The 27,524-nt window shown below is 51.3% G+C and overlaps 1 protein-coding gene across 1 annotated transcript; it reads left to right on the top strand.

The window, feature by feature from the left end:
- The first annotated feature begins 2,754 nt into the window (after positions 1–2,754).
- On the top strand, positions 2,755–23,668 carry ASB13 (ankyrin repeat and SOCS box containing 13). The gene is made up of 6 exons (XM_042990947.1): positions 2,755–2,813; positions 10,573–10,760; positions 11,762–11,912; positions 13,932–14,066; positions 20,100–20,291; positions 21,995–23,668. Exons 1-6 carry the CDS (start codon positions 2,771–2,773, stop codon positions 22,120–22,122), a joined length of 837 nt encoding a protein of 278 aa, XP_042846881.1. The 5' UTR covers positions 2,755–2,770; the 3' UTR covers positions 22,123–23,668.
- The last annotated feature ends 3,856 nt before the right edge of the window (positions 23,669–27,524 follow it).

The following is a 27,524-nucleotide window of genomic DNA, read 5'->3' as shown; positions in this document are numbered from 1 at the left end:
CATACAATTGGCCAACAGGTACACGAAAACATGCTCGACATCATTAATCATCAAAATCACAATGGGATATCACTCCACACCTGTTAGAATAGCTATTAACAAAAAACCCCAAGAAATAACAAGCATTGGTGAGGACGCAGAGGAAAGGGAACACCGCACTGTGGCACAGCCATCATGGGAAACAGTATGGAGGTTCCTCAAAAAAATAAAAAATAGAACTACCACTTCTGGGTATTCATATGAAGAAAACGAAGACCCTAATTTGATGTGGTGGTTTCTTCCAACATAAGGCTGTTTTATCTACATTGATAAGCTGGCGTAGCCAACTTTGTTTTCTTTGCTAGATCTTCTGGACCTTGCTGCTTCACCACGCAGGTTTTTGTTCGGGAGACGGGCAACCCAGGTCTGCGAGTTTTTCTTCTGCGGCATCCTCACCTCTCTGTGCGATTGAGGAGTCAGGGCCTTGCTCTGGATGAGGCTTTGGCTTAAGGGAATGTGTCTGGTTCACTCTTTCATCTAGACCAAACTTTGTATCAACAATAAGGCTGTTTGCTTTCTTATCATTCCTGTATTTGCTGGAGTAGCACTTTCAGTTTCCTTGAAGAAATTTTCCTGGGGTGCCTGGGTGGCTCAGTTGGTTGAGCGTCCGACTTAGGCTCAGGTCATGATCTCGCGGTCTGTGAGTTCAAGCCCTCGAGTTGGGCTCTGTGCTGACAGCTTGGAGCCTGGAGTCTGCTTTGGATTCTGTGTCTCCCTCTCTCTGCCCCTCCCCCACGTGCACTCTCTCAGAAATAAACGTTAAAAAAAAAAAAAAAGAACAGAACTTTTCCTTTGCCTTCACAAGTTGGCTAATTGTTTGTTGCAAGAGGCCTAGCTTTCAGCCCGTCTTGGTTTTCGACATGCTTTCCCCACTAAGCTCACTCATGTCTAGCTTTTCATTTAAAGTGAGAGATGTGCGACTCTTCCTTTCACTTGAGCAGGTAGAGGCCATCGTAGGGTTGTTGATTGGCCTGATGTCAACATTATTGCATCTGAGGGAATAGAGAGGCCCGAGATGGGGAGACTGAGGGAAAGAGCCTGTCAGTGGAGCACACAGCATTTATCAAGTAAGTTTGAGGTCTTCCATGGGTGTGGTTCACGGCGCCTCCAAACAATACAACAGTAACATCGAGGATTATTGATCATAGATCACCATGATACTGAAAACATTTGAAATACTGCAAAAGTTACCAAAAAGTGACACTGAGACACAAAGTGAGCAAATGCTGTTGGAAAAATGGTGCTGATAGATGCTTGCCACAGGCTTGTCACCAACTCCAATTTGTTAAGAAAAAAAAAAAAGGCAAGATTTGCAAAGTGCAATAAAGTGAAATGCAATAAAATGAGTATGCTTGTATGCAATAAAAGGAAATTAACACAAAGATAGATAAGTTACTATTTAATAATATTTTAAAGAAATTTATTTTAACTTGGAGGAAAATTAACTTAGATTCTAACCGCCGCAAAAAATTCCAGACTTAAATACTTACCAGCAGAACAGAACAAAAATAACATACCTGCTCTGGCCCTTGCCAGGGAAGTACATTCTGAATATGAAGAGGGAACACTCTCAGAGTATGTGTATCTGAATATATAAACACTTAAAGCTCTTCTGTAATACTGAAATCAAGCAACAGAAGAAGGAAAAATTTACAAAATAAGCTAATGAGGAAATATCTGCTAACGTTTAACAAATAAGTAGTAGGTACGCACACAAACAAAAATATATGGTTTATAAATATATATGGCTTACACAAATATACAGTCTATACTAAGACCTAGAAGAGACTTTGCCAAGGAATAAAAATCAAAGAAAATACAAACATACAAACAAGGCATCGTCATAGGAAAAAACATAACATCCCGCAGCAAACACATTTTTTAAACGTACGGTTAATACAGAATGCAAGAAACTGGCAAGAAAAATGCAAAAGCCTAATTATGGTACGCAAAGGGGTGCAAAGCCACTCTAATAGGCTTGAGATGTCACTTGCAAGGCTGGGGCTGTGACTCCCCAGCAACTCTGGTCAGACCGACAAGGTTCAGCCTCCACTCATTGCGTGCCTGTGGTCTGGACCGGAGGAACATTCGAGTCGTCCAAGCGAGAGATCAGACCTTCCGCACTCCAGTAGTCCTCCTGTATTTCCGCATCAGGTAATTTCTGGTATTTTTACTTTCCAGCCCAAGCTAACTTCTACAGGTAGGCTCAGCACAGGTCAGACCGGGTGAGAAATCTCGTGACCAGGCCGCAAGGAACTTGGACAAAGTTAAACCGGCCGCATCGCGCAACTGCCTTTTGTAAAAGCAAAGCAAAGCACAAGGGCTCATTCAGTTGTCCGCCTGGACTTAGGAAACCGGCTCTTTCCCGCCGCGAGGCTCGGAAAGGCGCGCCTGCTGGGTCCTCCCGAACCTAAGCGATTCAGGTGACAGACACGGGGAGCGTCCCCGCTCCGGCAGGAAGCCCGACTCGGCGTCCCAAGCGCGGAGCGGCCCTGGGGCGCCGCGGGGGCTGCAGCCGAAGCCGGGTCGGGAGCACCAGCGGGGCGCGCACGGACTCCCCGGCGCCAGGCCGCGGCGGAACTACAACTCCCGTGGTCCCTCGGGCGGACGCCGCGCCCCGTAGGCCCGCCCAGCCAGCGGAGCCCCGCCCAGGTCGCGGGCGCCCGAGCCGCTGGAGTGTGCGGGCGGGCGCGCGGCGGCGAGCGGGCGGGCGGGCGGGCGGGCGTGCGGCATGGAGCCCCGCGCGGCGGACGGCTGCTTCCTGGGCGACGTGGGTACGTGCGGGCGCGGGCGGCGTGGGGGCGGGGGGCGCGGGGACCGCGGGGCTGTTCCCGGCCGGACAGGTGCGTCGGAGGACGCCGGCAGGCGCGTTTCGGTGGGCCCAGGTTGGAGCGCCGCCGTGTCCTCACGGGGAGCGAGGTCGGTAACCCCAAGCATCTCAGGCGCTCTCTGCGTCCGGCCTCTTGGCCCCGGTCAGCCAGTCGCGGGACTTCCCAACCTCAGACCCATCGGCGCACCTTGGGGAAGGCGCAGGGAGGGGTGGGCATGGTCATCCCCAAGTTCAGAGCACCCAGAGTTGCCTCTGGGGGACCGCTCCTAGGGCATCCCCGCAGAGCCCGGTGTGGGAGCCGGAACATCTTCCAGGGGCCCTGTGGGAAGGTCGTGTCGCACTGTCATTAGCATCCTACAGGTCTATCCGGCTGTGACCGAAGGCGTGTGCCCCAGAAGGAAGATAATGCCCTTGTGACAGGTCACCCCATGTTTAAAAAAAAAAAAAAAAGCCATCTCGGTTCTTCCTACCATTCAGGCTACGGGGGAATAAAATGGATCCGAGGGCAAAGGGACATTCTGTGGGGAAGGAGACTTCCCTACGAAGTAAATACTACAGCAGATGAAGTGACCCGAGAAAGCACTTAGAAAGCCTGGAAGCAAAAAAACCAAAACCAACCAACCAACCAAAACTAAAGTACTTTGACACTGGTAAAAACAGTGCCAATAAAAGTGAGACATCTTAAGGGTAAATTTGGCGTAAGGGGACTTGAAGTCATAGCAAGGCAGATATTTGAATGGGTCCTGGAAAATAGCCACCTTGAACATGATCAAAGACATTTAGTAAACATCTGCTTTTACTTGGCATTCCACCGCAGGCGGGTGCAAGACTTTGACCCCTCCAGTGCCATCTGTGTTTGGTTCAGTTAAAATAAGCAAAGAATGGCTGACCAGGGCCACGTGGACACGTTTTCATGCTTGTGTTCATTGTGTTCATTGATAGCGCAGCCTTCACTTTTCTGAGCATAGTTTAAGGAATCTTTAAGAGAAGAGCTTGCTCAACCAATGGGTTTTACAGCTTCTGGGGTTCATGGATATTTTTGACTGTCATTGTTTATTTCCTCTAAAAATAGGTTCCTGACATTTTCATTCTCAGCATTAAGGGATAAGCTGAATGTATTGAATCCAGAACACCGCTATCCCAGCAGAAGCAATGGCCCACTGTAGGGACTGTAACCCATTTTAACTTTCTGATCTGAAATTGTAGATGTGTGGTGTATATATACTTCAAAGCACGTAGATTTTTCTTTTTTTTTTTTAATAGAACGTCTCACAGAGGTAAAGATTATACTTATTAAGGCCATATTGTAAAGCTCTGCAGAGAATTTAGGGCAAGCCACCTCCTAAGTGAATCCTATATTTATAACTTAGCCAATGTAATACAGGTTGTTATGGACCCAAGGGCAGGCATCCTTTTGCGAAGTGGAAAAAGGGATCCTGTGTTCAGGATCTGTACTCAAGAGCTGTATTCGAGAGGCTGGCAGACAATGACAAAAGGGTACCTTAAGGATTTGAGGTTCTAAGCAAGGTGAGCTGGTTTTTTTTTTTTCTGTCATCCTTAGCCGTGAACTCTAAACACAGCTCGCTGCCATCGGGGGGGATCGCTACCATCTGGAGAGAGAAAGGAGAGACGGTTTCTGGGACCCCGAGAAGAGCCTGGTGCTGCTTAGGTTATGTGCCAGTGCTGGTCACAAGCCCAGAGGCAGCTGCAGTACGCTTATTATTGACAATTTAGAGGTACGGTGGAGTTCACACAGCTAGAAAGAGGCAAGGCTGAGGTTTAAACCCAGGCGGGGCTTTCCTGGGTTGCTGGTTTTTTGCTAAAAGGCTCACACCCTTCACATCAAGTACATTCATCTGTAATCAGTTTGTAGGGCTACTTGGATTGCTGGGCTGGGTGGATAAGCCACGTCCTGCTGTGGGTTTCTCAGGGGACACGGAAAGCTTTTACTGCCTACCTCCCACCTCCACTTGTTACTATATGGCCTTTCCCACCGTGAGACACGTGTCTGCCTGTGGGGTCCACGATCAGAAGCACAGCTTGGTCTGCATCCCCGTGCCTGGGAACCTACACAGGCACACCTTGTAGTGTTTTGGGTTCAGTTCCAGACCACCACAGTAAGTGGATGTTGCAATAGAATCACATGAATTTTGGGGGGTTCCCAGTGCATATAAAAGTTATGTTTACACTGGCCTGTCGAGTATGCGATCCTCTGAAAACATACCTTAACTGTAAAAGTGCTTTAGTGCGAAGAATGCTGTCATCTGATCGTCTTGCTGGTGGAGGGTCCTGCCTCGATGGTGATGGCTGCTGATTTAGCAGGGTGGTGAAAGTTGGGGTGGCTGTGGCAGTTTCTTAAAATAAGATAACGAACTTGGCCGCGTTGCTGGACTCTTGCCTTCACAAACTTTTTCTGGAGCATGTGATGCTGTTTGATAGCAATTTATCCCCAGAAGTTCTTTCAAAATTGGAGTCAGTCTTTTCAAACCTTGCTGCTGCCTGGTCAGCGGAGTTTATGTTATATTCTAAATCCTTTGCTGTCATTTCAACAGTCTTCACCAGGAGTAGATTTCATCTGAAGAAACCACTTTCTTTGCTTCTCCGTGAGAAGCAACTTCTTTTCCGTTCAAGTTTTGTCAGGAGATTACAGCCATTATTCCACTTTACGGCCCCACTTCTGATTCTGGTCTGCTCTCTCTTTCCATCTCATCTGCAGTGACTCCCCCCACTGAGGTCATGAGCCCCTCAAAGTCCTCCACGAGGGCTGGAACCAACGTCTCCCAACTCCTGTTATCCTGTGAATGTTGATATTTTGGCCTCTTCCCATGAATTATGAAAGTTCTTAATGGCATCTGGAGTGGTGAATCCTTTCCAGAAGGTTTTCAGTTTTCTTTGCCCAGATCCATCAGAGGAATCACTATGGTAGCTATAGCCTTATGGAATGTATTTCTTAAATAATAAGACTTGAAAGTTGAAAGGACTCCTTGATCCATGGGCTGCAGAATGACGTCGTGTTAGTAGGTATGGAACCATGAATCTCATTCATCTCCATCGGAGCTCTTGGGTGACCAGGCACATTATTAATGAATATTTTGGAAGGAATCTTTTTCCAAGGAAGAAGTCTCAACAGTGGGCCTAAAGTAGTTAGTAAACCATGTTGCAAACATACGTGCTGTCACCTGGGCTTTGTCGTTCCATTTATAGACCCCAGGTAGCCTAATTCTTAAGGGCCTTGGGATTTTTGAAATGGTCAGCGAGCACTGGCTTCAACTGAAAGTCACCAGCTTCATTAACCCCAGCAAGAGAGTCAGGCTGACTCCTCTCTAGCTATGAAAGTTCTAGATGGCGTCTTCTCCCAATAGAAGGCTGCTTCATCTCCACCGATCATCTGTTTGGCATAGCCACCTTCGTTAATTTTCTTAGCTACATCTTCTGGATAGCCTGCTGCAGCTTTGACATCAGCACTTGCTGCATCATCCTGTGCCTCCATGTTTTAGAGCTGTCCTCTTTCCTCAGACCTCACAAACCAACCTCTGCCAGCCTCCAGTTTTTCTTATACAGCTTCCTCACCTTTCAGCCTCCATGGAATTGAGGAGAGGTGGGGCCTCGCCCTAGGTTAGGCTCTGGCTTAAGGGAATGTTGTGGCTGCTTTGATCTTCTGTCCAGACCATCTGAACTTTGTCCAGATCAGCTGTAAGTCGGTTTCACTTATCATCCACGTGTTCGCTGGAGTAGCACTTTTAATTTTCTTCAAGAAAATTTTGCATTCACACCTTGGCTGTGGGGGTCAAGAAGCCTAGCTTTCAGCCCGTCTTCGCCTCCGACACACCTCCCTTACCGAACTTAATCATTTCTAGCTTTTGATTTAAAGCGAGGGATGTAGGACTCTTCCCTTCACTTGAAGACCCAGAGGCCATCGTAGGCTTATTAATTGGTCGTAATTTCAGTGTGGTGGTCTTAGGGAATAGGGAGGCTGGGGAAAAGAGCTGGTTGGTGGAGAAGTTGGAACACAATGTTTGTCGATTCAGTTCACCATCTTACGTGGGCACGGTTCATGGCATCCTGAAACATCACCATGCTAACAAAGATTATTGGTCACAGATCACCATGACAGATGTAGTGAAGTTTGAAATATTGCAAGAATTAGCAAAGCATGACAGACACAAAGTGAGCAAACGCTGCTGGAAAAATTGCAACACGGGATTGCCACAAGCTTTCAATTCGGAAAAAAACGCAATTATCCACAAAGTGCAAGAAATGGAAGGTGCACTGGCTTTCCTGAGCTGCATGTCCCTTTTTTGCTATATGATCCAGGGCCTCGCCCTGCCCTCCTCTTTTGAAGGTTGCAACCCCTCGTCCTACCTGTGGGGTTTTGCTTCTTCCAGTGTGACTCTGGAATGATAGCCACTTTTCACTAACCCCCAAGACAGGTGTGCCCATGCCTGGTAGTCACTGCTAAACATACATACTGGGGGGTCCCCTTCGTGAAGTGGTAAATAGAAAGTTCCACACGCTTGGCTTTTATATTTTGTGAGAGTCAAATCTGAGTTTCAGCTCTCCTTTTGCTCCATCCTCCACCCCCCCACTCATACGATCAAGTCCCCATTTCATGGGGTCACAGGCTCTTTGGCTAGCAGACAAGACAGGTAGGCACGATTGGGGAGGAGGGGTATTATAAATGGACCGCATTTACTGAGCACTTTGTGCCAGGCCCCACACTAGGTGCTTTCACTCATTATAATCTACTGAATTTTCATAACCCACCAATGAATAAACTATTATCATCATCCCCATGTACAGGTGCAGAGACAGTCAAGGGAAGCTACGTCCCACAGAAGCTGATAAGTGGCTGAGCCAAGTTTCAGATGTAGCAGAGCTTAGTCCCTGTGCTGTCCCTGTGGTGTCCTTTCCACGGGCTGGTGGGGACAGGGAGGCAGGCTGACGGGACACAGACGAGATGCTAACCCAGGGTGGGTAGGGGCAGAGGTGGGGCAAGTCCTCCTGGAAGAAATAAGCACTGGATTGCAGCGTGGAGAGGTACAAGCAGAACTCATCCAGGGTGAGTGGGAAAAGGTGGGAGTGAGGTGAGGAGATGGGGGGAGAAAAGGGCCTTCATTCAGAGGGAGAGGTATTGTCTAAAGCAGTGGTTCTCAAAGTGCAGTCCCCAGGCCCCAGCGTCAACATCAGCATCATGTGGGAACTTATTAGAGACGCAGATTCTCAGGCACCAAGACCTGCTGACTCTGGGGTGGGGCTCAGCAGTCCATTCTCATAGCCCCCAGGTGGCACTGTTGGACGCTCAGGTGTGAGGGCCACTGGTTAAAGTGATCAGGAGGTCAGAACACTTTTTGTATAGCCAAAGGGAGTGATGGGGAGGGGTGAGCCAGTGTAGGAGAGAGAATTTTACTCCCATTTTGGGATCAGAGCAGTGCCTTGATCAATTACAGGTTTGTTGAATGTATACATTGAGGTTGGAATGAATGTAAAAATAGTTTTAGTTTGAGATGAATAAAAATGAGGATAATCTACCAAACTCATGAGAGGAGAGTCCCAGTAGCACTTGAAGGACTTTTATAGCTGTAAACATTTAAGAGGAAACGGCTCAAATCAATATCCTTCCACCTTAAGACACCGGAAATAGAAAACTAGAGCTGAAGGAGGTAGAAGGGAAAAAATAATAAAGATTAGACAGGACATCCATGAAAACTGGAGCTGAAGGAGGTAGAAGGGGAAAAACAAAGATTAGACAGGACATCCGTGAAATAGGGAATAGAAAAAACAACATAGAAAGCCAACAAAACCAAAAGTTCTCTGGAAAGAGCAATGAAATCGACAAACCCCAAGGAAAAAGATGCAGATCACGAAGATCAAGGAGGAGAGGGATGACGTTACTCTGGCCCTTCTAGAAACAAGGACCACAGAGGGACAGCGTGAACGGTGGCATGTCAGTCTGCCAGGGCTGCTGTGACAAAATGCCACTGGGTGGCCTGCACAGTGCACGTTCATTTTCTCACAGCTCTGGAGGTTGGAAGTCCAAGATCAGGGGCTCAGCCGGGCTGGTTTTTGCTGAGGCCCCTCTACCCCTTGGCTTACAGATGGCCACTTTCTAACTGTGTCCTCACATGGCCCTTCCTCTGTTCAGGCCCATCCCAGGTGTCTGTGTCTTAATCTCCCCTCATGAAGACTCCACTTAGATGGGTTTAGGGCCGGCTCTAATGACCTCACCTTGACTTTATTACTTCTGAAACCGTGCAGACTCCAAGTGCAGTCACATTCAGAGGTATATAGGGTTCAGGCTTTGCTTACGAATTTTGGGGACAAAATTCAGTCCATAACCAATTGTAGGCCAACAGATTAGAGGATGTACACGAAGTGGAGAAATTCCAATAAAGACACAAACTACCAAAATTGGCAAAAAATAGACACCAAAACGGACTCAAAAAAAAAAAAAATAGAAACTCTGAATAGACTTGTAGCAAATGAAGATGTGGAATTAGGAATTAAAGCTTATAGCAAAGGAAAGCCCAGACCCAGAGATCTTCCCAGATGAACTTGACCCAACATTTAAAGATTCAATACCAGTGCTTTCCAATTTTTGGAAGAGACAATAATTTCCTGACTCATTCTATGGAGCCGGAAAAACCAGATAAAAACATCAATCATAAGACAAATGACTTACGAGTGTAGATATAAGAGTCCTGAGAACACTAGCAAACCAAACATGCTATGGCATCATGACCAAGGGGGTTTATGCCAGAAATACATAGTTGGCTTAACATCTGAGAGTCCGTTAATGTACTAACCACTTCCACAATTAAGGAAGGCCGGCAGGAGCACTGCACTAGATGCAGAAAAAGCATTGAACAAAAATCCAACGCCATCTGGTGATTAGAAACAACAACAACAACAACAACTAGAAAGGGAGGTGAATGTCCTCCACCTGATAAAGGCCACCTGTGAAAAAGTCACAGCTAAGCTCATCCCTGACGTGAAAGTCGACGAATAAGGCCGGGACGTGCTCTTACCGCTTCTGTTCAGCATCGAGCTGGAAGTCCGAGCCAGGGCAGTGAGGCCGGAAAGAGAAGAGGCATCCAGATTGGAAAGGAGGTGGTGAAACTACTTCCGTTAGCAGGTGACACGATTTTACATGTACAAAGTCCTGAGGAACCTGTTAAAGTGGATTAAAGGTGGTCCCCACTTTCAAGGCACTCCTGGGCAAGGATGGGGTGGAGAGGGCGTCAAGCTGTAAATGAGGGTGTGCGCGCGAGTGTCGTGGAAGAAGGGGAGACTTCAAACGGGTGCAGGTACGGCAAGTGACAGGAGACTCTAACGGGAGATTCTCCCATCCCGGCGCTCCAGTCTGCAGAGGTGGGGGATCCCAGGCGGAGAGGCAGGTGTGGAAGGGCGGTGGGCACGGAGCAGCTACAGGTGGCACCGGAGAGGGGTCAGTGGGGGGGGGGGGGGAGGGCTCAAAGAGGTGAGCAGGGCCCAGGTCGCCACCCCCGACAGGCCGTGCCAACGAGTATGACCTCCACACTCTGGCAGTGGGGATGACCCGAGCATTTTGAGGAGCGTTTCGGCCAACTCCGTGATCCTGCATCGGGTGCTGGGTTTCATGAAGTGTCCTTGCGACCCTGCCATGGTCTCCTGACCTGGGTACACGTGTCCCCGGGTCTCAGCACTGGGTCTGCCTTCCTTTCCAGGTTTCTGGGTGGAGCGCACCCCTGTGCACGAGGCTGCCCAGCGTGGCGAGACCCTGCAGCTGCAGCAGCTGATTGAGAGCGGGGCCTGTGTCAACCAGGTCACCGTGGACTCCATCACGCCCCTGCACGCGGCCAGCCTGCAGGGCCAGGCGCAGTGTGTTCAGCTGCTGCTGGCCGCCGGGGCCCAGGTGAGGGGCCCTTTGGGACAGACCCCCGGGGACGGGAATGGATGGAGCGCGTATGGAGGGAGGGGAAATACTAAGAGGCTCGGGATTCGAGTTGCAAAATGCACAGAAAGTAGACAAACCACGGGGGAGGGGAAGGAAGCCTCCAGCGTGGGGTGTAGTGGAGGCCAACAGAGGAGCCGGCTCTGGGGCAGCAGTGGTCACGGCTGGGCTGCCGGGAGGGCACGGGTGGCCAAAGAGCGGGCGGTTCTAGTTTCTCGCGAGGGAGACGTCTGTGAGGGCTGGAGGCCGTGGCTGAAGAGCCACTGCCTGGGTCCAAGAGCAGGATTCTAAGCGCAAGATCGGCATCTGCTTCCCTGCGCACCTGCTCCTGCTTGCGGGCTGGCTTGAGCCTCCAGCCGTCGCCGCGAGCAGAGTCGCTGGGCGGAGGGCAGCGGCAGCAGCGGGCCAGGAGCCCGGAGCGTGGGCTGCAGCCTCCGGGCCGAACGCACTCAGGAGCTTGGCTGTGAGGGCGCTCCCGCAGGAAGCGGACCGAGCTGTCGCGCGTACCCACGCAGCAGCTGAAGTCTGAGCACAACCCGCCAGCCTGGGGGTCGGCTTTCCCCTCCGGGTCATTTCCCGGCTAGAGGGGGCACGATAAGCAGCTCCGGGCAGCCCTAAGCCGGAATTAAAACGCCCTTTTTACATCCTGCCTTCGTCACCATGCAGTCTTGGGGGGGAGGGGGGCCTAGGGGACGGGTAGGAGGTGGCAGGAGTGAGACCGAGTTGACCCTGTCCCAAGAGAAGAGCCTGGAAAAGGGCCCCTCCCGCACTTGGTGGGCTCAGAGGCGCCGCCAGCCCGTCTCCCTTTGTCCTTGAACGCCCTTGCCTGGGACGGCACCTTGGCACACGCTGCAAAACTGCTAATGAGGGTCTTTGCAGAGATGAATGTGTGTCAGGATGAGGAAGCGAGTCGTGTGGGCTTTTCCCCTCCACCCTGACGCTCGTTTCTTCCTCCCCACCAGGTGGACGCCCGCAACATCGACGGCAGCACGCCCCTCTGCGATGCCTGTGCCTCCGGCAGCATCGAGTGTGTGAAGCTCTTGCTCTCCTACGGGGCCAAGGTCAACCCCCCTCTGTACACGGCGTCCCCGTTGCACGAGGCCTGCATGAGCGGTGAGTCCGCGCCAGCAAAGCGAGCACTGTAGCGGAAGCCGTCAGCCGGCCGAGGTTCCCCACCTGCCCCCATTCGGTTTCTGGAGCTCGGGTACCCGGCCGTGGAAATCCTCAGCTTTTCCTCCTGTAGACCCTTCCCCGCCAGGAGCAGGGGCCATGGTTTCTAGGGTAGGATTCTACTTCTTAGCTGGGTCTCCAGGGCCTTTCAGATACTAACGCTGGAAATCAGCCTACCCTGTGGTGGCTCACTTGGTCTTCACCGTCTTCTGCCCTGTGGACCCCTGTTGTATTTCGAGGAGACCCAGCACGGGCCCAGGACAGGGCACTCATCCTGGGGGCTCGGGGAACAGGTGGGATTTCAGCCACCCTGCAAGAAGGAGTAGGTTTCAGAGGAAGAGGAAGGCCACTCCAAGCAAGAGAAAGTGACTTGTCCAGGCTCATTGGACCGGAAGCTCCCAGGAGAGGGGTGACAGAGAAGACGAAATTTAGGGCGAGACCGGCAGGTGGGAGATCTTTAAATGACACACTAAGGAGTTTGGATTCTACTCTTCTGAGCGAAGTTTGCAAACGTGTGGCCAATATTTTGATTGGCGGGCACAGTGCCAGCCAGTGTTGTGTTCGGGTGTCTGAGACGCCACTTGCACTCAAGTCAAGAGAACGTGGTACGGTTCCAAGGGCACTTTATGAAACCCAGGACCCTGCGTAGGATCACAGAGTTGGTCCCAACGCTCCTCAAAATCCTTGGGTCATCCTCACTGCTGGACGGCCCTACCAGTCATACTTGTTGGCCTGTCAGGGGTGGCGACCTGGGCCCTGCTCACCTCTTTGAGCCCTCCCCCACCACCGGCCCCTCTCCGTTGCCACCTGTAGCTGCTCCGTGCCCCCCGCCCTTCCACACCTGCCTCTCTGCCTGGGATCCCCCACCTCTGCAGACTGGAGCGCCGGGACAGGAGAATCTCCTGTTAGAGGTTACGTGCTCCACCTGGCCTGTAGAGTCCTCTCATGCTCTGGGCTAAGGGTCTGGAATTTTCTCTGGTCATTACTTTGTCTTTCCTGGTAGAGGGGGATGGGGAGACCGTTTTGAATTTCTGTCCCGCTGTTAGGCAGATGGGGAGGGGGGCAGAGAGCTTTTCTTATATCTGCCGTGTAATTGCTTTAAGCTCAAAATAATCCTTATGCTAAAGAAGCAGATTTTGGGGGAGGCGTAGCTGCTGCTCTTCCATAGAGGAGCGATGGGGCTGGGGTATCCTGACGTGGAGAGAGGAGTTGGAGCCCAGGCAGGGCGGATTCATTTAGAAACCTTTAGGGGAAGAGTCAGCAGGATTTAGTACGGGGGACAGGACTACGCAGTGGTCCAGACATCCCCAAGAGAGTGGCCAGCAGAGGGCTGTAGGGAAGAGGCTGGATTTCAGGGCCACACGTGGAAAACTTGGCCGCTGCTGGCGATGAAGCATGAATAAGTGAGGAGAGAGGATGGAGCCTGGGACAGAATGAACCTCCACCCAAACCCAGTTAAAGATGCCGGGAAAGAGGCAGAAAAACACCTGCCAGGGAGAAGGCTGGGGGACCTCCGAGGTCAGGAAGCTTCGGGAAGCTCCTCCAGGGGGCTCGGACTCGGGCTGCCAGTAGCTTCAGCTTATCACCTCCAGGCCTGGTGCTCCCGACGCCACTTAGGAGACCCCGGAGGTGGGGAGCACCTTCCTGCTGAGGAGCCGGGTCTGGCTGCTCAGAGGTGCTGTTCCCAAACCTACTGCTCTCCCCCGAGAGGCTCACCCGTGCCCTCTGTCCCTCGTGCCGCCAGGCCGGGCCGGGGGAACCGTGCACGCCCAGAAAGCACAACGTTCTGGCTCCGCAAGGCAACTTGGGGTTGTGACCCACTTTCAGTTGGGGTGCGGTTCTGGTTCCCCGTTCTCCCCCAGCAGGCAGGCGTGGGCTTACCTGTTCAGCTGTGCTTCTCTCAGGCTTATTTCAGATGTGTATGCTCATTAACGGTCCTCATCCTTTTCCGCTTGCTTTAAGGAAGTTCCGAATGCGTGAGGCTTCTTATTGACGTGGGGGCCAATCTGGAAGCACACGACTGCCACTTCGGGACCCCTCTTCACGTCGCCTGCGCCCGGGAGCATCTGGACTGCGTCAAAGTGCTGCTTAACGCAGGTGTGCTGGCGCCTGCTGCCGCTGGCGTGTCGGTATTTATGCCGCGCGGGCGTGGTGGGCTTACACCCGTGGTGCTCGATGTGGGGTGTTGCATTTATACGCGTGCTCCTCAGTGCAGCTGTGTTGTGTTTACTCCTGCTCTTCAGGGCAGGTGTGCAAGTCCATTGGCTTTTATGGCTGCTCTCCTCAGGGCAGGTGTGTCCTGTTTCTGCCTGCCCTGCTCGGTGCAGGGGTGTTGGTGATCGTATCCGCCCTGCTCGGCACAGGTGTTCTGTTTACCTGCACCGTGCGCTGGCCGTGCGCTGGGCGGTGGACTCAGACCAGGTTGAAAGTTGGCTCTCCCTCTTGCCAGCCGAGACCGTGGGCCTCAGTTTCTATATCTATACAACTGGAAAAGGAAACCTTATTTTGGAGGGTTGTCGGAAGGATTTGTGATCATGTTTCTGCAGGGCCTGATGCTGAGTGCATGCTAATCGTTATTTTTGGTGGCCTCGGGGCCATCCCCAATACCTGCCTAATTCGATCGCCATCTAAATTTTTTTTAATGTTTATTTATTATTGAGTGAGATAGAGTGTGAGTGGGGTAGGGGCAGAGAGAGAGCGGGAGACACAGAATCCGAAGCAGGCTCCAGGCTCCGAGCTGTCAGCACAAGCCCAACAGGGGGCTCAAACCCACAACCCACGAGCTGTGAGATCATGACCTGAGCCGAGGTCGGACACTCAACCAACTAAGCCATCCAGGCGCCCCGGGTGCCTTCTAAATCAGAAAGAGATGGGGATCCGAGGGAAATGGAGCTGGCAGCATGTGGAATCCAGATCCTTGTCGGGTGTTCAAAAAAGGATAGGGAGGCTCCCAGGATGAAAAATAAAAAACAAGATGGAAAACAACCCAGTGAAGTAGAGGTTGGCTTCGGGACCTGTCTACCACAGGAGTTTGCAAATGTAGCCAAACTGGGTATTGGGAAGGAGTTTTCATTATGAACCCAACTTAAACATTTTGTTGGAAAATTTTAGCTCAGCCATGCTGGGTGCAGCTTAGGATAAAAAAACAAAACTGGTCAGGAATAGAAAGCTTACCAGTTCTCTCCGGAGGACGGTCGTTTGAGCTTAGGTTGTATGTACTTTTCTATTTGTGAGTCTTGCTCACTTTAATGTGCACTTTTAAGTCTTGAGCAAAAAGGATTCATTTTGTATAAGGTTTGCCATTGCGGTCGTTTTTATTTATATATAAAAAAATTTTTTTTCAATGTTTATTTTTGAGAGAGAGAGAGAGAGAGGGTGAGCAGGGGAGGGGCAGAGAGAGAGGGAGACACAGAATCTGAAACAGGCTCCAGGCTCCGAGCTGTCAGCACAGAGCCTGACGCGGGGCTTGAACTCATGAACTGTGAGATCATGACCTGAGCCAAAGTCGGCTGCTTAACCGACTGAGCCCCCCAGGTGCCCCACGCTTTTACTTTTTATATAGTGAAAGAATGTCTAGATGAGAAGCAGCCCTAGATCTTCTGGCCAATTCACTCAGCTTTTCTATCAGCCTAGGGTACCTGCCAGGCATTACTTCCGAACTTTTGAAATAGTTTTCTGGTCCATAGCCATCTGCAGAGCGCGTGGTACCTGTGTGCTCAGTACACCTCAGCACCCGTCCTTTTTTCCTTCCTCTCCTTGTGGCTGTAGGGGGAAGGATAAGACTCGGGGTTTGAACCCCAACATCCTTTCTGCACAAAGTCCTAACTTAATGGAAATGGTTCCTCATGTGTAAGCAATGGAAAACCCACTGTAGGGGCTGCGAGGACCAGAAGGAGGCAGCTTTCGAGGCCAGTTTGTCCTGAGGGTCAGCAAGATCATCGAGCCCTCACGTTCCCTGAAATTTGGAGGTCTCCTGTCCAAAGTGTTCACTTGATCCTATGCCCGGGGCCCCTAACGGCGTTAAAATGGCTGCATCAGGGTCGGGCTGAAATCCAAATACTTTTTGCTCAGGAGGCTTCTGGAGGCTTCTGGTAGCTTTCTGAGAAGAGTGAAAAACCACTTGTCCAGATGCCTGCCTAACCCTTCCCTCTTGTGTCCAAGAGGAACCTGCGCCCAAATTGGAACCTGGGTCCAAACCGAATCCGGGCCCTTCTTCCAGACTCAGCCGAATTCTGATTGGGTGGGGCCCAGATTATTTGAACCAATTACTGGGGCTGGGGAGAGGGATTAGCCAATCAGGACCCACACCCAAGGCTGGAGCCTAGGTCATCCCACCCCCACCCTAATAGCACGCGGCCACTGCAGGCTGTCAGCGCGGCGGGGCTGGCTGGTCAGAGTGGGAGGGCGGCAGTGGGGTTCACGCCGGTCTCAAGCAGGGGTTCCCCAGATGCGCCAGTGGTGGCCGCCACCACCAGGCCGTCAGCTCTGGGCTTGACTGCAGCTCTCCTGTGACAGCTCCTCCTCCCTAGATCAAATGGATTCTTTTCAAAGAAAACGTTTTCAGCTGCAGGAAACCTCAAGCATACAGAAAAAGTAGGGAGGGCAGCACGTGGGTTGCTCTTAAAGTAGCCATTCTTCACGTTGGTGGGGGGGGGGGGGGCAGGCCCCTTGGAAAGCCCAGTGGAAGCGGCATCTCTGGAAAGCAGGTGCCCCCCGACCCACGGGGTGGGCACCGGATGGCCCAGCTGCAGGTTAGTTGTGCAGAGGAGGGGGCGGGTGAAGGTGCAGCGTGGGGAAGTAATAGCGACGCTTAACAGCTGCCACAGGATTTAGCTCCGCAGGAAGTGGTCAGACGGAGTGATGGGTGTTACAGGGCCAGGTACTGAGCTGCTTGGCTTTAATGTCCCTGAACCGGCTCCGTCCCCCTCTTTCCCTCTCCCTGTCTCCTCCTCCCCCTGTCTCCTCCTCCCCCCTCTCTCCTCCTCCCCCCCTCTCTCCTCCTCCCCCCCTCTCTCCTCCTCCCCCCTCTCTCTCCTCCTCCCCCTCTCTCCTCCTCCCCCTCTCTCCTCCTCCCCCTCTCTCTCCTCCTCCCCCCTCTCTCCTCCTCCCCCCTCTCTCCTCCTCCCCCCTCTCTCCTCCTCCCCCCTCTCTCCTCCTCCCCCTCTCTCTCCTCCTCCCCCTCTCTCCTCCTCCCCCCTCTCTCCTCCTCCCCCCTCTCTCCTCCTCCCCCCTCTCTCCTCCTCCCCCTTCCTCTCCCTCCCTCTCCCCCTTTCTCCCCTTCCTGTCTTTCCCTCTCTTTCTCCCCCTCCCATCTCTCTTCTCCCCTCCCCCTTTCTCCCCCTCCCTCCTCCTATCCTCTTCCCCTCCCTCTTCCCCTCTCCCTCCCTCCTCCTCCCCCCTACCCCATCCCTCTTTCTCCCTTTCCCCCCTGCCCCCCTCCCTCTCTCTCTTTCTCAGTTCAAGGCACATTATCATCATCAGTTCCCAGGAAGCCACCTTCTTCCCCTTCCCTCTTTCCTCTACCCTGCCCCCATTCTAACGTGAATGTGTATGTGCTTCATCTGTGTTTTTGTAAGACACTCATTACGGGTTGGGACATGTATTTTTAATCGACCTAAGTGGTGCTGTGTTACAGAGTTTGCCTTTTTGCTGTTTTTTGTCCTGCTCTGTAGTTTCAAGCCCCCCACCCCCATCTACTCTGTTTGCCCAGGGGTGTGGCTCCCCAGCTGCAGAGCATGCCGGACCCCTCCTAGTCTCCCCGTCCAAAGGAGCCCAGCGCACGGTGTAAAAAGGTCCTGTTTTGTACCTTGGTATGCCACCTGGTGGAAAGAGTCACCGTCCGAGGCCTGGAATCCTGAGAAGCCCTAGTAAGCGGGATGGAAGGGAGGTGTGAGTTGTACAGCCACCCCTAGCCATAGTGTTCTCCTTGACCTTGAGAGGAGCTTGACCGCCTGGGCCCCCTTCTCTCTTGCTATAAGTAGAGACAGTCTCTTTCCTCCGCACTTGGCAAGATTATTGTGACAGTTAATGACCTGCGAGACAGCTGCCTGCACTTCAGATCGTTAGACTTTACAGTTTATTTTTCGTTGCAAGTTTGCATCTAGCGTCCAGACCTGCCTTTGCTTTATGACCGCGGAACTATGCGAGTCTGTATTCTGCCGGGCAGGTATTGGAAGAGCGCCCTCAGGTGGTGGAGCGGGTGCACGGTGCGGGGATGTTTTTTGAACGGACTGCCCTTTAGTACTATTTTTACCATGCATAGCTGTTGAATTAAATAGCTAGGTAATGTAGTCTTCTTCCTGAGGGATTTTTTTTTTTTTTTCCCGTACCTGACTTGGGAGTTTGGGCTGTGGGCAGTGGAGAGCATTACTTGTATTGTCTCATTGCGGTGCTTGGGGATTAAAACTATTTTAAGTCAGAAATCCGAATTACCCACTATTTTCATTGGGACAGGAAATCTAATAGCCTTACACCCCTTATTTCCTATTTTGGGCCTCTAAATTTATCATTACATGGAGACAGGCTGGTGATATGATTTCTTTAAACCCCACTTTGCTGATATTTTGTGACTGTGACTTGAATCTATTTTGGGGGGATAGCTTCAGTGATGCTGGACTATTTGCTTGGCTTCTTTAAAATTCTTCTGGCCACCTGGGTGGCTCAGTTGGTTAAGCGTCTGACTTTGGCTCAGGCCATGATCTCCATTTGTGAGTTTGAGCCTCACATTGGGCTCTGTGCTGACAGGTGGGAGGCTGGAGCCTGTTTCGGATCCTCTGTCCTACTTTCTCTGTGTTCCTGCTCATGCTGTCCCCAGAATAAATAAATATTTAATAAAATAAAATAAAATGCTTTTCTCCTACCCCCCTTTCTCTTATAACGTCCTTATCCATTAGGTGCAGACTTCAAAGAAGTTGGTATTTTCTTAAAAAAAAAAATTCCAAGGCTGTAGGAGATCCCCTTGCATAGAATTGGCGATGGCTGTGCCCTAAGAATGACGCCTTACACAAATCATAGTTTTAGCAAAATCTTTACTTTTTAAAGCATCTAAAACTACTGTAATTAGCTACTACTTGTTCACCTCTTTCTGGATGTCTACTATTGTCCCCAAAACAGATGGATTCACAAGTGAGACACCTCCTCTCTTACCTGAACTGGTGGATGATGTTTGGGGAACATTACCTGTTTTCCCTTTGAGCTTCTCTTTTGTGAAAGATGTTTATGTTTAAGGACTCTTCATCCATTCATGCAGCACACGTTGTCAGCGCCCCTGCCCTGCGCCCGTCGTGCGCGTGTGGGAACCATCAGAGAGCCTCAGGACCAGTGGGGACGGACTGCATAGGGTCTTAGAACTGCTTCTGACTCACAGAGGAGTTTTCTGTTTTATCTTTCTTCTTTTTGCTTCTGTTTCCAATTATATTACTTTCTTACCGCGATCTGTGTTTAGCTCTCTTGCCATAAGAAAAAACGTTAATTACCGCATTTGGATCTTGAAGATGATTTTGAGTGGGGCGCCTGGGTGGCTCAGTCAGTTAAGTGTCCAACTCTGTACTTTGGCTCAGTCATGATCTCACAGTTCGTGGGATGGAGTCCCTGAGTCTGGCTCTGCACTGACGTCACGGAGCCTGCTTGGGATTCTCTTTTACTCTCTCTCTGCCCTCCCCTCCTTGTGCATGCACTCTCACTCAAAATTCTCTTTTAGTGTTTATTCATTTTTGAGAGAGAGAGAGCAAGCACAATCGGGAGAGGAGCAGAGAGAGAGAGGGAGACCCAGAATCTGAAGCAGGTTCCAGGCTCTGAGCTGTCAGCACAGAGCCCGATGCAGGGCTCGAACCCATGAACCAGGAAATCATGGCCTGAGCTGGAGTCAGATGTTCAATCAACTGAGCCCCCCGGGCACACCTCTCTCTGAAAATAAGTAATAAACAAATATTAAGAAAAAGAAGACAGGTGGAAGGCTCCATGGTCTTGTAGACAAAAAGATTTTGAAAAGGCTGTGGCAGAGTCTGTCTGGATTTTCTCTCCTGGGGGATCGCTTCTGTGCACTGTGCTGAACGAGAAGGTACCGGTCGGGGTTTCTCCTGGCTGTGCGTACCCTCCTCAGTGATACCGTTCCTTGCTTTGGACCCACAGGGGCCAATGTGAACGCAGCGAAGCTTCACGAGACAGCCCTGCATCACGCAGCCAAGGTGAAGAACGTCGACCTCATTGAGATGCTCGTCGAGTTCGGAGGCAACATCTACGCGCGAGACAACCGGGGCAAGAAGCCGTCTGACTACACGTGGAGTAGCAGTGCACCCGCCAAGCGCCTCGAGTTCTACGAAAGTGAGTAGAACTCACTTTCCTGTTGTTGTTGTTTGAGTGGTGCTTGCTTGTTTGGAATTGCACGAATCCACTGTGCAGGAAGCTTTGTCCCAGATGGTCTGTCCAGCCCTGTACAAGGCAGTCAGCTGTACTGATCCCTGTGAGCAGCCCTCGCTCGCCCTTCAGGGGACAAGGGACAAGTGATCGGGAAAAAGGACAAGACTTCTCTGGGTACAGATTTTTAAATGAGTTCACACCACCTTACAACCACATGAGGCTTTCAAACACCTCTTGCTTGCGGTGGGGGGGGGGGGGGGGCGGGAAATGATTTATTCAAATTTTTGTCGGCCCCACCCAACCAAACTCCAAAAGAATTTAGAGGCAAGTACCATCCACATCTGTCAAATGTTTCCTGGAAGACAGTTTTCCTGCATCCAAATAATCTGGAGATAAAGGAACATGGGAAAATGAATTTCTCCAGGACTTGTTTTTTCTCTCACAAAGAACGTATTTCATGAATCTGCAGAAGTTGAGAATATTGTGTTTGGCTTATTTATATTTTTATCAAGCAGATATTTGCATCAAACATGGGGGTTTTTTAAATATTTTTTTTAAGTTTATTTATTTTGAGAGAGAGCGAGCAGAGGGGAGGGGCAGAGTGAGGGGGAAAGAGAGAGAATCCCACGTAGGCTCCACCGCTCAGCGTGGAACCCAGTGTGGGGCTTGATCTCGTGACCGTGAGATCATGACCTGAGCCGAAATCAAGAGTCGGACACTTAATGGACTGAGCCATCCAGGCACCTCTCTACTTGGTTGTAAAGAATCGAATTGTTCTAGGGGCACCTGGGTGGCTCAGTCCGTTAAGCGGACTTCAGCTCAGGTCCTGACTTCAGCTCAGGTCATGATCTCACAGTCCGTGGGCTCGAGCCCCACATCAGGCTCTGGGCTGACAGCTCAGAGCCTGGAGCCTGCTTCTTATTCTGTCCCCCTCTCTCCCTGCCCCTCCCCTGCTTGCACACACATTCTCTCTCTCTTTCTCTTTCAAAAATAAACATGGAAAAGATTTTTAAAAAATTAAAAAAAAAGAATCAAATCGTTCTAAAAGGCAGTTGTGAGGCCAGACTCTGCACATGTTCTGGCACCTCAGCTCCAGGGGCCTCCAGGTCCTTTCCATCTTTGGCCCTGGTTTGCTGGCCAGCTAGCGACAGGCTTCATCTCTGGTCCTGAAGGCCTGACCCTCAGCACTGGGATGTGCATGCACAGACGGTTTCAGCCGGAGCAGTTTTGTGACACGTGTCACTTCTCGTCGGGTGCCTTGGCCCTGCCGTACACGGTGCTGAGAGCCTGGAGCCACAGGAGCTGGTGGCCAGGCCCCTGCCCAGCACTAGCCCTCGCCCTGGCCCTCATTTGTCTGCAAGTTTGAGAAACGAGCCTAGTAGCCTTAGATTAGTCCTTGGCTGACAAATCTGTGTGTCAACTTACGACTTTATAGAAAAGAGGAAAAACCTCCCCAGGATCCCACAAAATGAAACCCCAGCACACATCACCCGTATCCCATTTCCTGATCTTCCTTCCTAGGTCCCGTCCGTCCGTCCGTCCTGGTAGCCATCCAGGGAAAGCATGCAGGGCTGGCCTATTTCTGGTTCCACCTCGGTATTTGCTAAGTTGAAGGATGTTATGCTATTTCCTTAGGCTGACCTCATGTGCTTCCTGTTCCCTTTCAGAAACCCCTCTGTCCCTGGCACAGCTCTGCAGGGTGAGCTTGCGGAAGGCCACTGGCGTCCGAGGACTGGAGAAAATCAGCAAGTTGAACATCCCTCCCCGGCTCATCGATTACCTTTCCTACAACTGAGCTGCAGGCGCGCGAGGCAGGAGCCGGCTGGGGGCCCCCTGGCCTCTCCGAGCCCAACGCTGGGCTGCTTGGCCCTGCCTGGTCTGCGGCCGTTCCACTGCTGTAGATAGAGCAACGCTCCCAGAGGCTGTGCCGGCTGGCCTGCTTTGTCTTCTCTGCAGACTCCTGGACAGTGTTGCCAAGGCACTGAGAAGGCCCTGCCTGGTCCCGGCCGTCCGGCGCTTTCAGGAAGGGCTCTGCAGGGAGCGCAGGGGAGGGCCAGGCGGGGCCGGGCACCGGGGTGGCCCTGGGCATCTGGAGGGAGGAGCCTGAGCTACAGAGGTCAGGGTCGGTCCCGACCCTGTGGCCTGGGACAGCTGCTTTGGTGATATCCTGCCGCTCGGATGCTCTTTTCTGGAGCTGCGGTTGGCACTTTCCAGGGCCCACCTGTGCCCAGATGCACCCGTCACTCAGGGGGCTCTACACGGATCTCGGTCGGGGAAAGGCTCGGGCCGTTTATTCCCCACAACCAGCACAGTGCTTCTTGGGACCTTTTCGGGCCCCAACTCTTAAAAAGCTTATGTGGGGATAAGACGCTTGCAGAGCGTATATAGGCTGTAGCGCTTGGGTGCTGTCAGTGGGTCTCTACGACAGGTGACGTGTTCCAGGAGTTGTTCCAGGCGCGGAGCGCCAGCCGACTTTAGGGATGAGGTCTCCTCTGTTCCTGCTGTTGCCGACTGAAACCTTCTCCTACCCTGAATTTTGCTCACTCCTTTGAAGCTCTGAAGTCGGTAGAAGAGGTCGCCAGCGCCCAGTGGGTACTCACAACCACCGATTCGTGCATTTTGCAGCCACTTACGGGATATCTGTTACGTTTCAGGAGTTGTCGGAGTGCTTTGAACCGGTGGGAATCAGGCTCCCGGTCCAAGGCAGTGAAGGAATCTGTTCCTGTAGTGCTAGAAACAACGAATTCCACCCTGTAGGCAGGAGGTGAACTCACTGATATTCGGATTGCATTTGTCTAAGATTCTGTCTCCTAATTGAAAAACCAAAACCAGGGAGTTAAACTAGAGGACGTTTGTACAATTAGCTCATGTGTATCTAGTTTCTGAGGGAACGGGGAAAACACCCTCCTGTGAGTCATGCCCGAAGCCGGCGTCCCCAGAAACGCGAATGTCCCCAGGCGCTTCCGGGAAGGCCTGCCCAACGGAAGGAGCCTGGATTGCTGGGCTGCATGACCGACCCGCGGGGTCTCTTCACGGTTCCTCGTGGGGCCCACATCTGGGGAGAGTTTCACGGCTGCCGCAGGTATTTTCTGTCTGCGCTGTTTGAGCTGAGAATGAGCCACTCCCGTTCCGTTAGAGTCTGAGATCCGAGTTGGGGGTAAATCCGTGTTTTTGCATGTGCCAGTAACGACAGCGACAAACAAAGCACCGGGATCTGCCCGGGCGTCTCTGGAACAGAAGCTTGCCCCTAGCAGTGAACGCCGACGACACTTCCTCACGCGGCACACCGAGTGCAGGGTCAGACCCCACACCCACTGCTCAATAAAAATCGTTTGGGTCCATCCTTATGTTCCCGTGGCCCTTGTGTTGGGAGCAGAAACGCGGGACGGGCTTCGCCCTGTCGAGAGGGGCTGCTGTCGTCTTCTCGTGTTTTGGAAGGTCACGTGATGGGGCCTTGCCGCCCCCAGATTCATTCCTTTCTGCCTCTCCTTGCCTCCTAGTGCTGATGTACCGCCCTCAGGTGGGGACACGCTGCCCCGGGGGATCAGATGACTAAGATTTTAGGGCCTCCTGTCCCTCCCCCACTCCCCCGCCCCCGGCTTTAGTGAGATGTAATCGACACGGAACCCACCCGAACCCTTAGTAGGGCTGTGACCGTAGATGCATCTCTGTCCCTCGGAGCCCCGGCCTCCCCCACTGCAGCGGAAGGATGGAGGCTGACATCGATCATTAGAAGGACATCGGTGACCAACTCCTCAATCTTACACATTTGGAAGTGTGTTCACTCCTATGTTCTTGTGAAGCTGAAAAATAAGGTGATTAAAAGATGCCTTGAAAAGTATAAAGTGCTCCCCAAACATAAAAGTTACATGTTTGTGTCTGTACTGTGGTTTTGTTGATGTCTGTAGACTTTACAGCCGTGTAAATGATTCTCTTCTGACCCTGGGATGGTCCTGGCTTATTTCAAGATAGTCCTGACTTAGGATGGTCCGGACTTATTTCATAGATCAGAAAGAGCGCTCAGTTTACATCTTATTTTATATATATATATATATATATATATATATATATATATATATATATATATATATATATTTTTTTTTTTTTTTTTTTTTTTTTTTTTTTTTAAGAGTATTTTGAGAGCACAAGTGGGAGAGGGGCAGAGAAAGTGAGAGAGAATCCCAAGTAGGTTCTCGCTGCCAGCACAGAGCCCAGCATGGGGCTCAAACTCACGAAGCCATGAGATCATGACCTGAGCCAAAACCAAGAGTCAGACTTAACTGATTGAGGCACCCAGGTGCCCCTCTCAGTTTACATTTTAAAACTCGATGTGTCGCTGACAGATTTGGAGAGACATTTGCAGCACAGATAACAAATGACTGGTAATCAAAATATATAAAGACCTAGAAATCATTAAGAAAATGATTCATAACCCAACAGATGAAAGAAAACAGGCGAAGACTCTGGACAAGAAATTTATGAAAGAGAAACCTCGAATGTCCCCTGAAGGGAAAGGGTGGTTAGTAATGATCAAGGAAATGCAAATTAGTAAATACTTAATTCAACAAAAGGATATCAATATATAGCATCTTCCTGATTAAAATTAAAAGGTCTGATAGTTTATGTGGATGGGGCATAAGGGGGACACAGCTAATGGGGGTGTCAGTTGAAGTGTGTATTTTGAAGGGTAGTAGATGATACTGAGCCCCATTAGAAGTGCATACCACACGTGCTCAGTATTTCTCCTTTTATAAACGTGCGTTAAACTCCGGCATATCCTGCAGAGACGTGTACGAGGACGTTTACGCAGCAGTGTTGGTAACAGTGAGACCCCGTTAGAAGGGGTAAGGTAGAGAGTATATTCCTACAATGCCTATGTTCTGTTAAGGTGAAGATGAATTAGAGTTACGTGTTTTCACTAATAGACTAATCTAAATGCTAATAGATCTAAGACTTAGAATGGGAGATGGAAAAAAAGTTGTGCACCTTATTTATGTGCAGTATGGATCCATTCATATCCTGAGTATCTAAGGATACCTGTGTGTATAGTCCATGCACACCATCACGGAGCCAGTGTCATGCTGGGGGCTCGTCCGGGCGAGGAAGGGACGTGTGACTTGGGAACAGGCGCAAAGGGAGTGTCATCTCTCTGTGACATTTAATTTCTTAAAGTTATAAGCAAACACAGAATTCTATTTGTTCAGGTTGGGCAGCAAACAGGTAACATGGGTGTATTCTCTATGTGTTTTGGTGTTTTGTGTTTTTTCATAATAACAATGTAAGGCCCAGAGGAGGAACAAATGGCAAAAATGTCTTTTAAGAAAAGAGGAAGAGATCCCTGCCACTGTTATAAAGTGGACTCTGTTTAAGAATACTTTTCAGCTTGGGGCACGCACCTGGGTGGCTCAGTCGGTTGAGCGTCTGACTTCGGTTCAGGTCATGATCTCACGGTCTGAGTTCGAGCCCTGCGTCGAGCCCTGTGCTGATGGCTCAGAGCCTGGAGCCTGCTTCGGATTCTGTGTCTCCCTCGCTCTCTGCCTCTCTCCAGCTCATGCTCTGTCTCTGTCTCTCGCTCTCAAAAAATAAACATAGAAAAATACTTTTCAGCTTCGTACCGGCTACGAGGTCCTATTTTGGTTGGGAGACCTTACGTTTCACAACAGTTGCTAACACTCGCTCACCGCCCATATTTTTGGGCAGGGAAACAGGTTGTAGCTACTTTCTTAGGTAAACTAGACTCCGAAAGCCCTGAGCGTGCCGTGTGGCTCCCAGGGCCTGCCCGCCTCTCATCTGAGGTTTTAGCCCTTAGGTGATTGTGAACCTTCTAGATGTGGCTCTGGGCAACGCTCCCAGCCACAAATCCTCCTCTTTGGAGAGATGGGAGCCTGAGGACCTGGTTCACTAGGAAGACCCATCTTCGGGCTCCGGGGCGCTGCCGGCCCCCCCACAGGTTGAAGCGAGGGGAGGTGCACTGTCCTGCCCCTCTCTGGGCCCCCTACTGTCAGGACGGAAGGACGAGGCGTCGCCTCCTTTCCTCCTCCCCGCTCTGATGTTCGCACTCACCGAAATGCCGCACGTGGCATCCCGTCCTTACTTCGGGATGAGTCTGCGCAAAGCTTCGAAGTTGTTGGGGACAAAAAGAATGCCTTTCGTAGCACGTCCCCTTTCCCTCCTGGGTTGCTTGGCCGTGCTTTCTGTCCGGGGGCAGCAAGCCACCCTTACTTTCAAGCCGCCGCGCTCCGTTACTCATGAACGTGGGCCTAACGCGGGCCCTGCACACAAGGCCCCCTGTGTGCTCATGTCGTGAGCCGCCGTCTGTCCCACAGCCGTCAGGAGGGCCAGCAGGCTGGCAGCTGTCCCGGCCTCGGGGCGGCTCTGTAGCCTTTATTCTTCTCCCTGTAATGGCCCAGAAAACACCTCCAGCCCTGGGTCTTTGCTTTCTCTCTTTCCTCCGTGTGGGCACCTCATGGCATTGACAGCCGAGCCCCATTATGTTGGTGTGAAAGTCTTGTGATCTCCGGCAGTTTGAATGAAACCGTGTCTTAAGTGCGTCCAATCTAAACAAGGCGCCTCCTATAAGCCTAATGTCTCAGAACCATAAATCAAGGGAGAGAAGATTCATGAGAGGTCTCCCCCACCCCACCCCCACCCCCCAAACACACACTTACTTCTTTATATGAAATTTTCCTTTCCAGCAGCTGGTCTGCAGGTGTGTGGTTCTGGGGACCCAGACGTCAGAGCGGAGAGAGAAGTTGAAGCTGAACCCTGAGCCAGGTTGTGCGATTACTTCGGCTTCCTGCTCTCTGCGTGATCGATGCAGGAAACCCCCAATGCTTCTTGCTGTTAATGCAAATCCTGAGACTCATTCTGCTGCGTTAGAGACAGAGTGCCAGATGGGACAAGAGGCAGGAACGTTGACTCAAACCTCGGTTCACTTTCCCCGTGCAGCCAGCCAGCCTGCCCGCCCGCTAGCCTACCCTCCCTCTAGCCACCCATCCAGCCCTCCCTCCCTCCCTCCCTCCATGCACTCAGTTTCCCCTCCTGCCCTCTCTCCACCCAGCCAGCCAGCCAGCCATCCCTCCTCCCTCCCTCCATACATTTATCCTTTGTTCCTTTCTTTTTATTTACTTTAAAACAGTTGTTTCATTTTAGGTTCTCTGCTGGTCACTAAGGATTAAAAAAAAAAATCCATAAAAA

Source organism: Panthera tigris, chromosome B4 (genome assembly GCF_018350195.1).
Source record: "Panthera tigris isolate Pti1 chromosome B4, P.tigris_Pti1_mat1.1, whole genome shotgun sequence".
NCBI classification, from domain to species: Eukaryota; Metazoa; Chordata; class Mammalia; order Carnivora; family Felidae; genus Panthera; species Panthera tigris.
This window is presented reverse-complemented; position numbering and strand designations above follow the sequence as displayed.

Coding starts and splice junctions, on each gene's coding strand:
- ASB13 (XM_042990947.1), top strand. CDS start 2,771: ATGGAGCCCCGCGCGGCGGACGGCTGCTTCCTGGGCGACGTGG. Junction 2,814..10,572: donor CTGCTTCCTGGGCGACGTGG/GTACGTGCGGGC, acceptor CTTCCTTTCCAG/GTTTCTGGGTGGAGCGCACC. Junction 11,913..13,931: donor GCACGAGGCCTGCATGAGCG/GTGAGTCCGCGC, acceptor GCTTGCTTTAAG/GAAGTTCCGAATGCGTGAGG.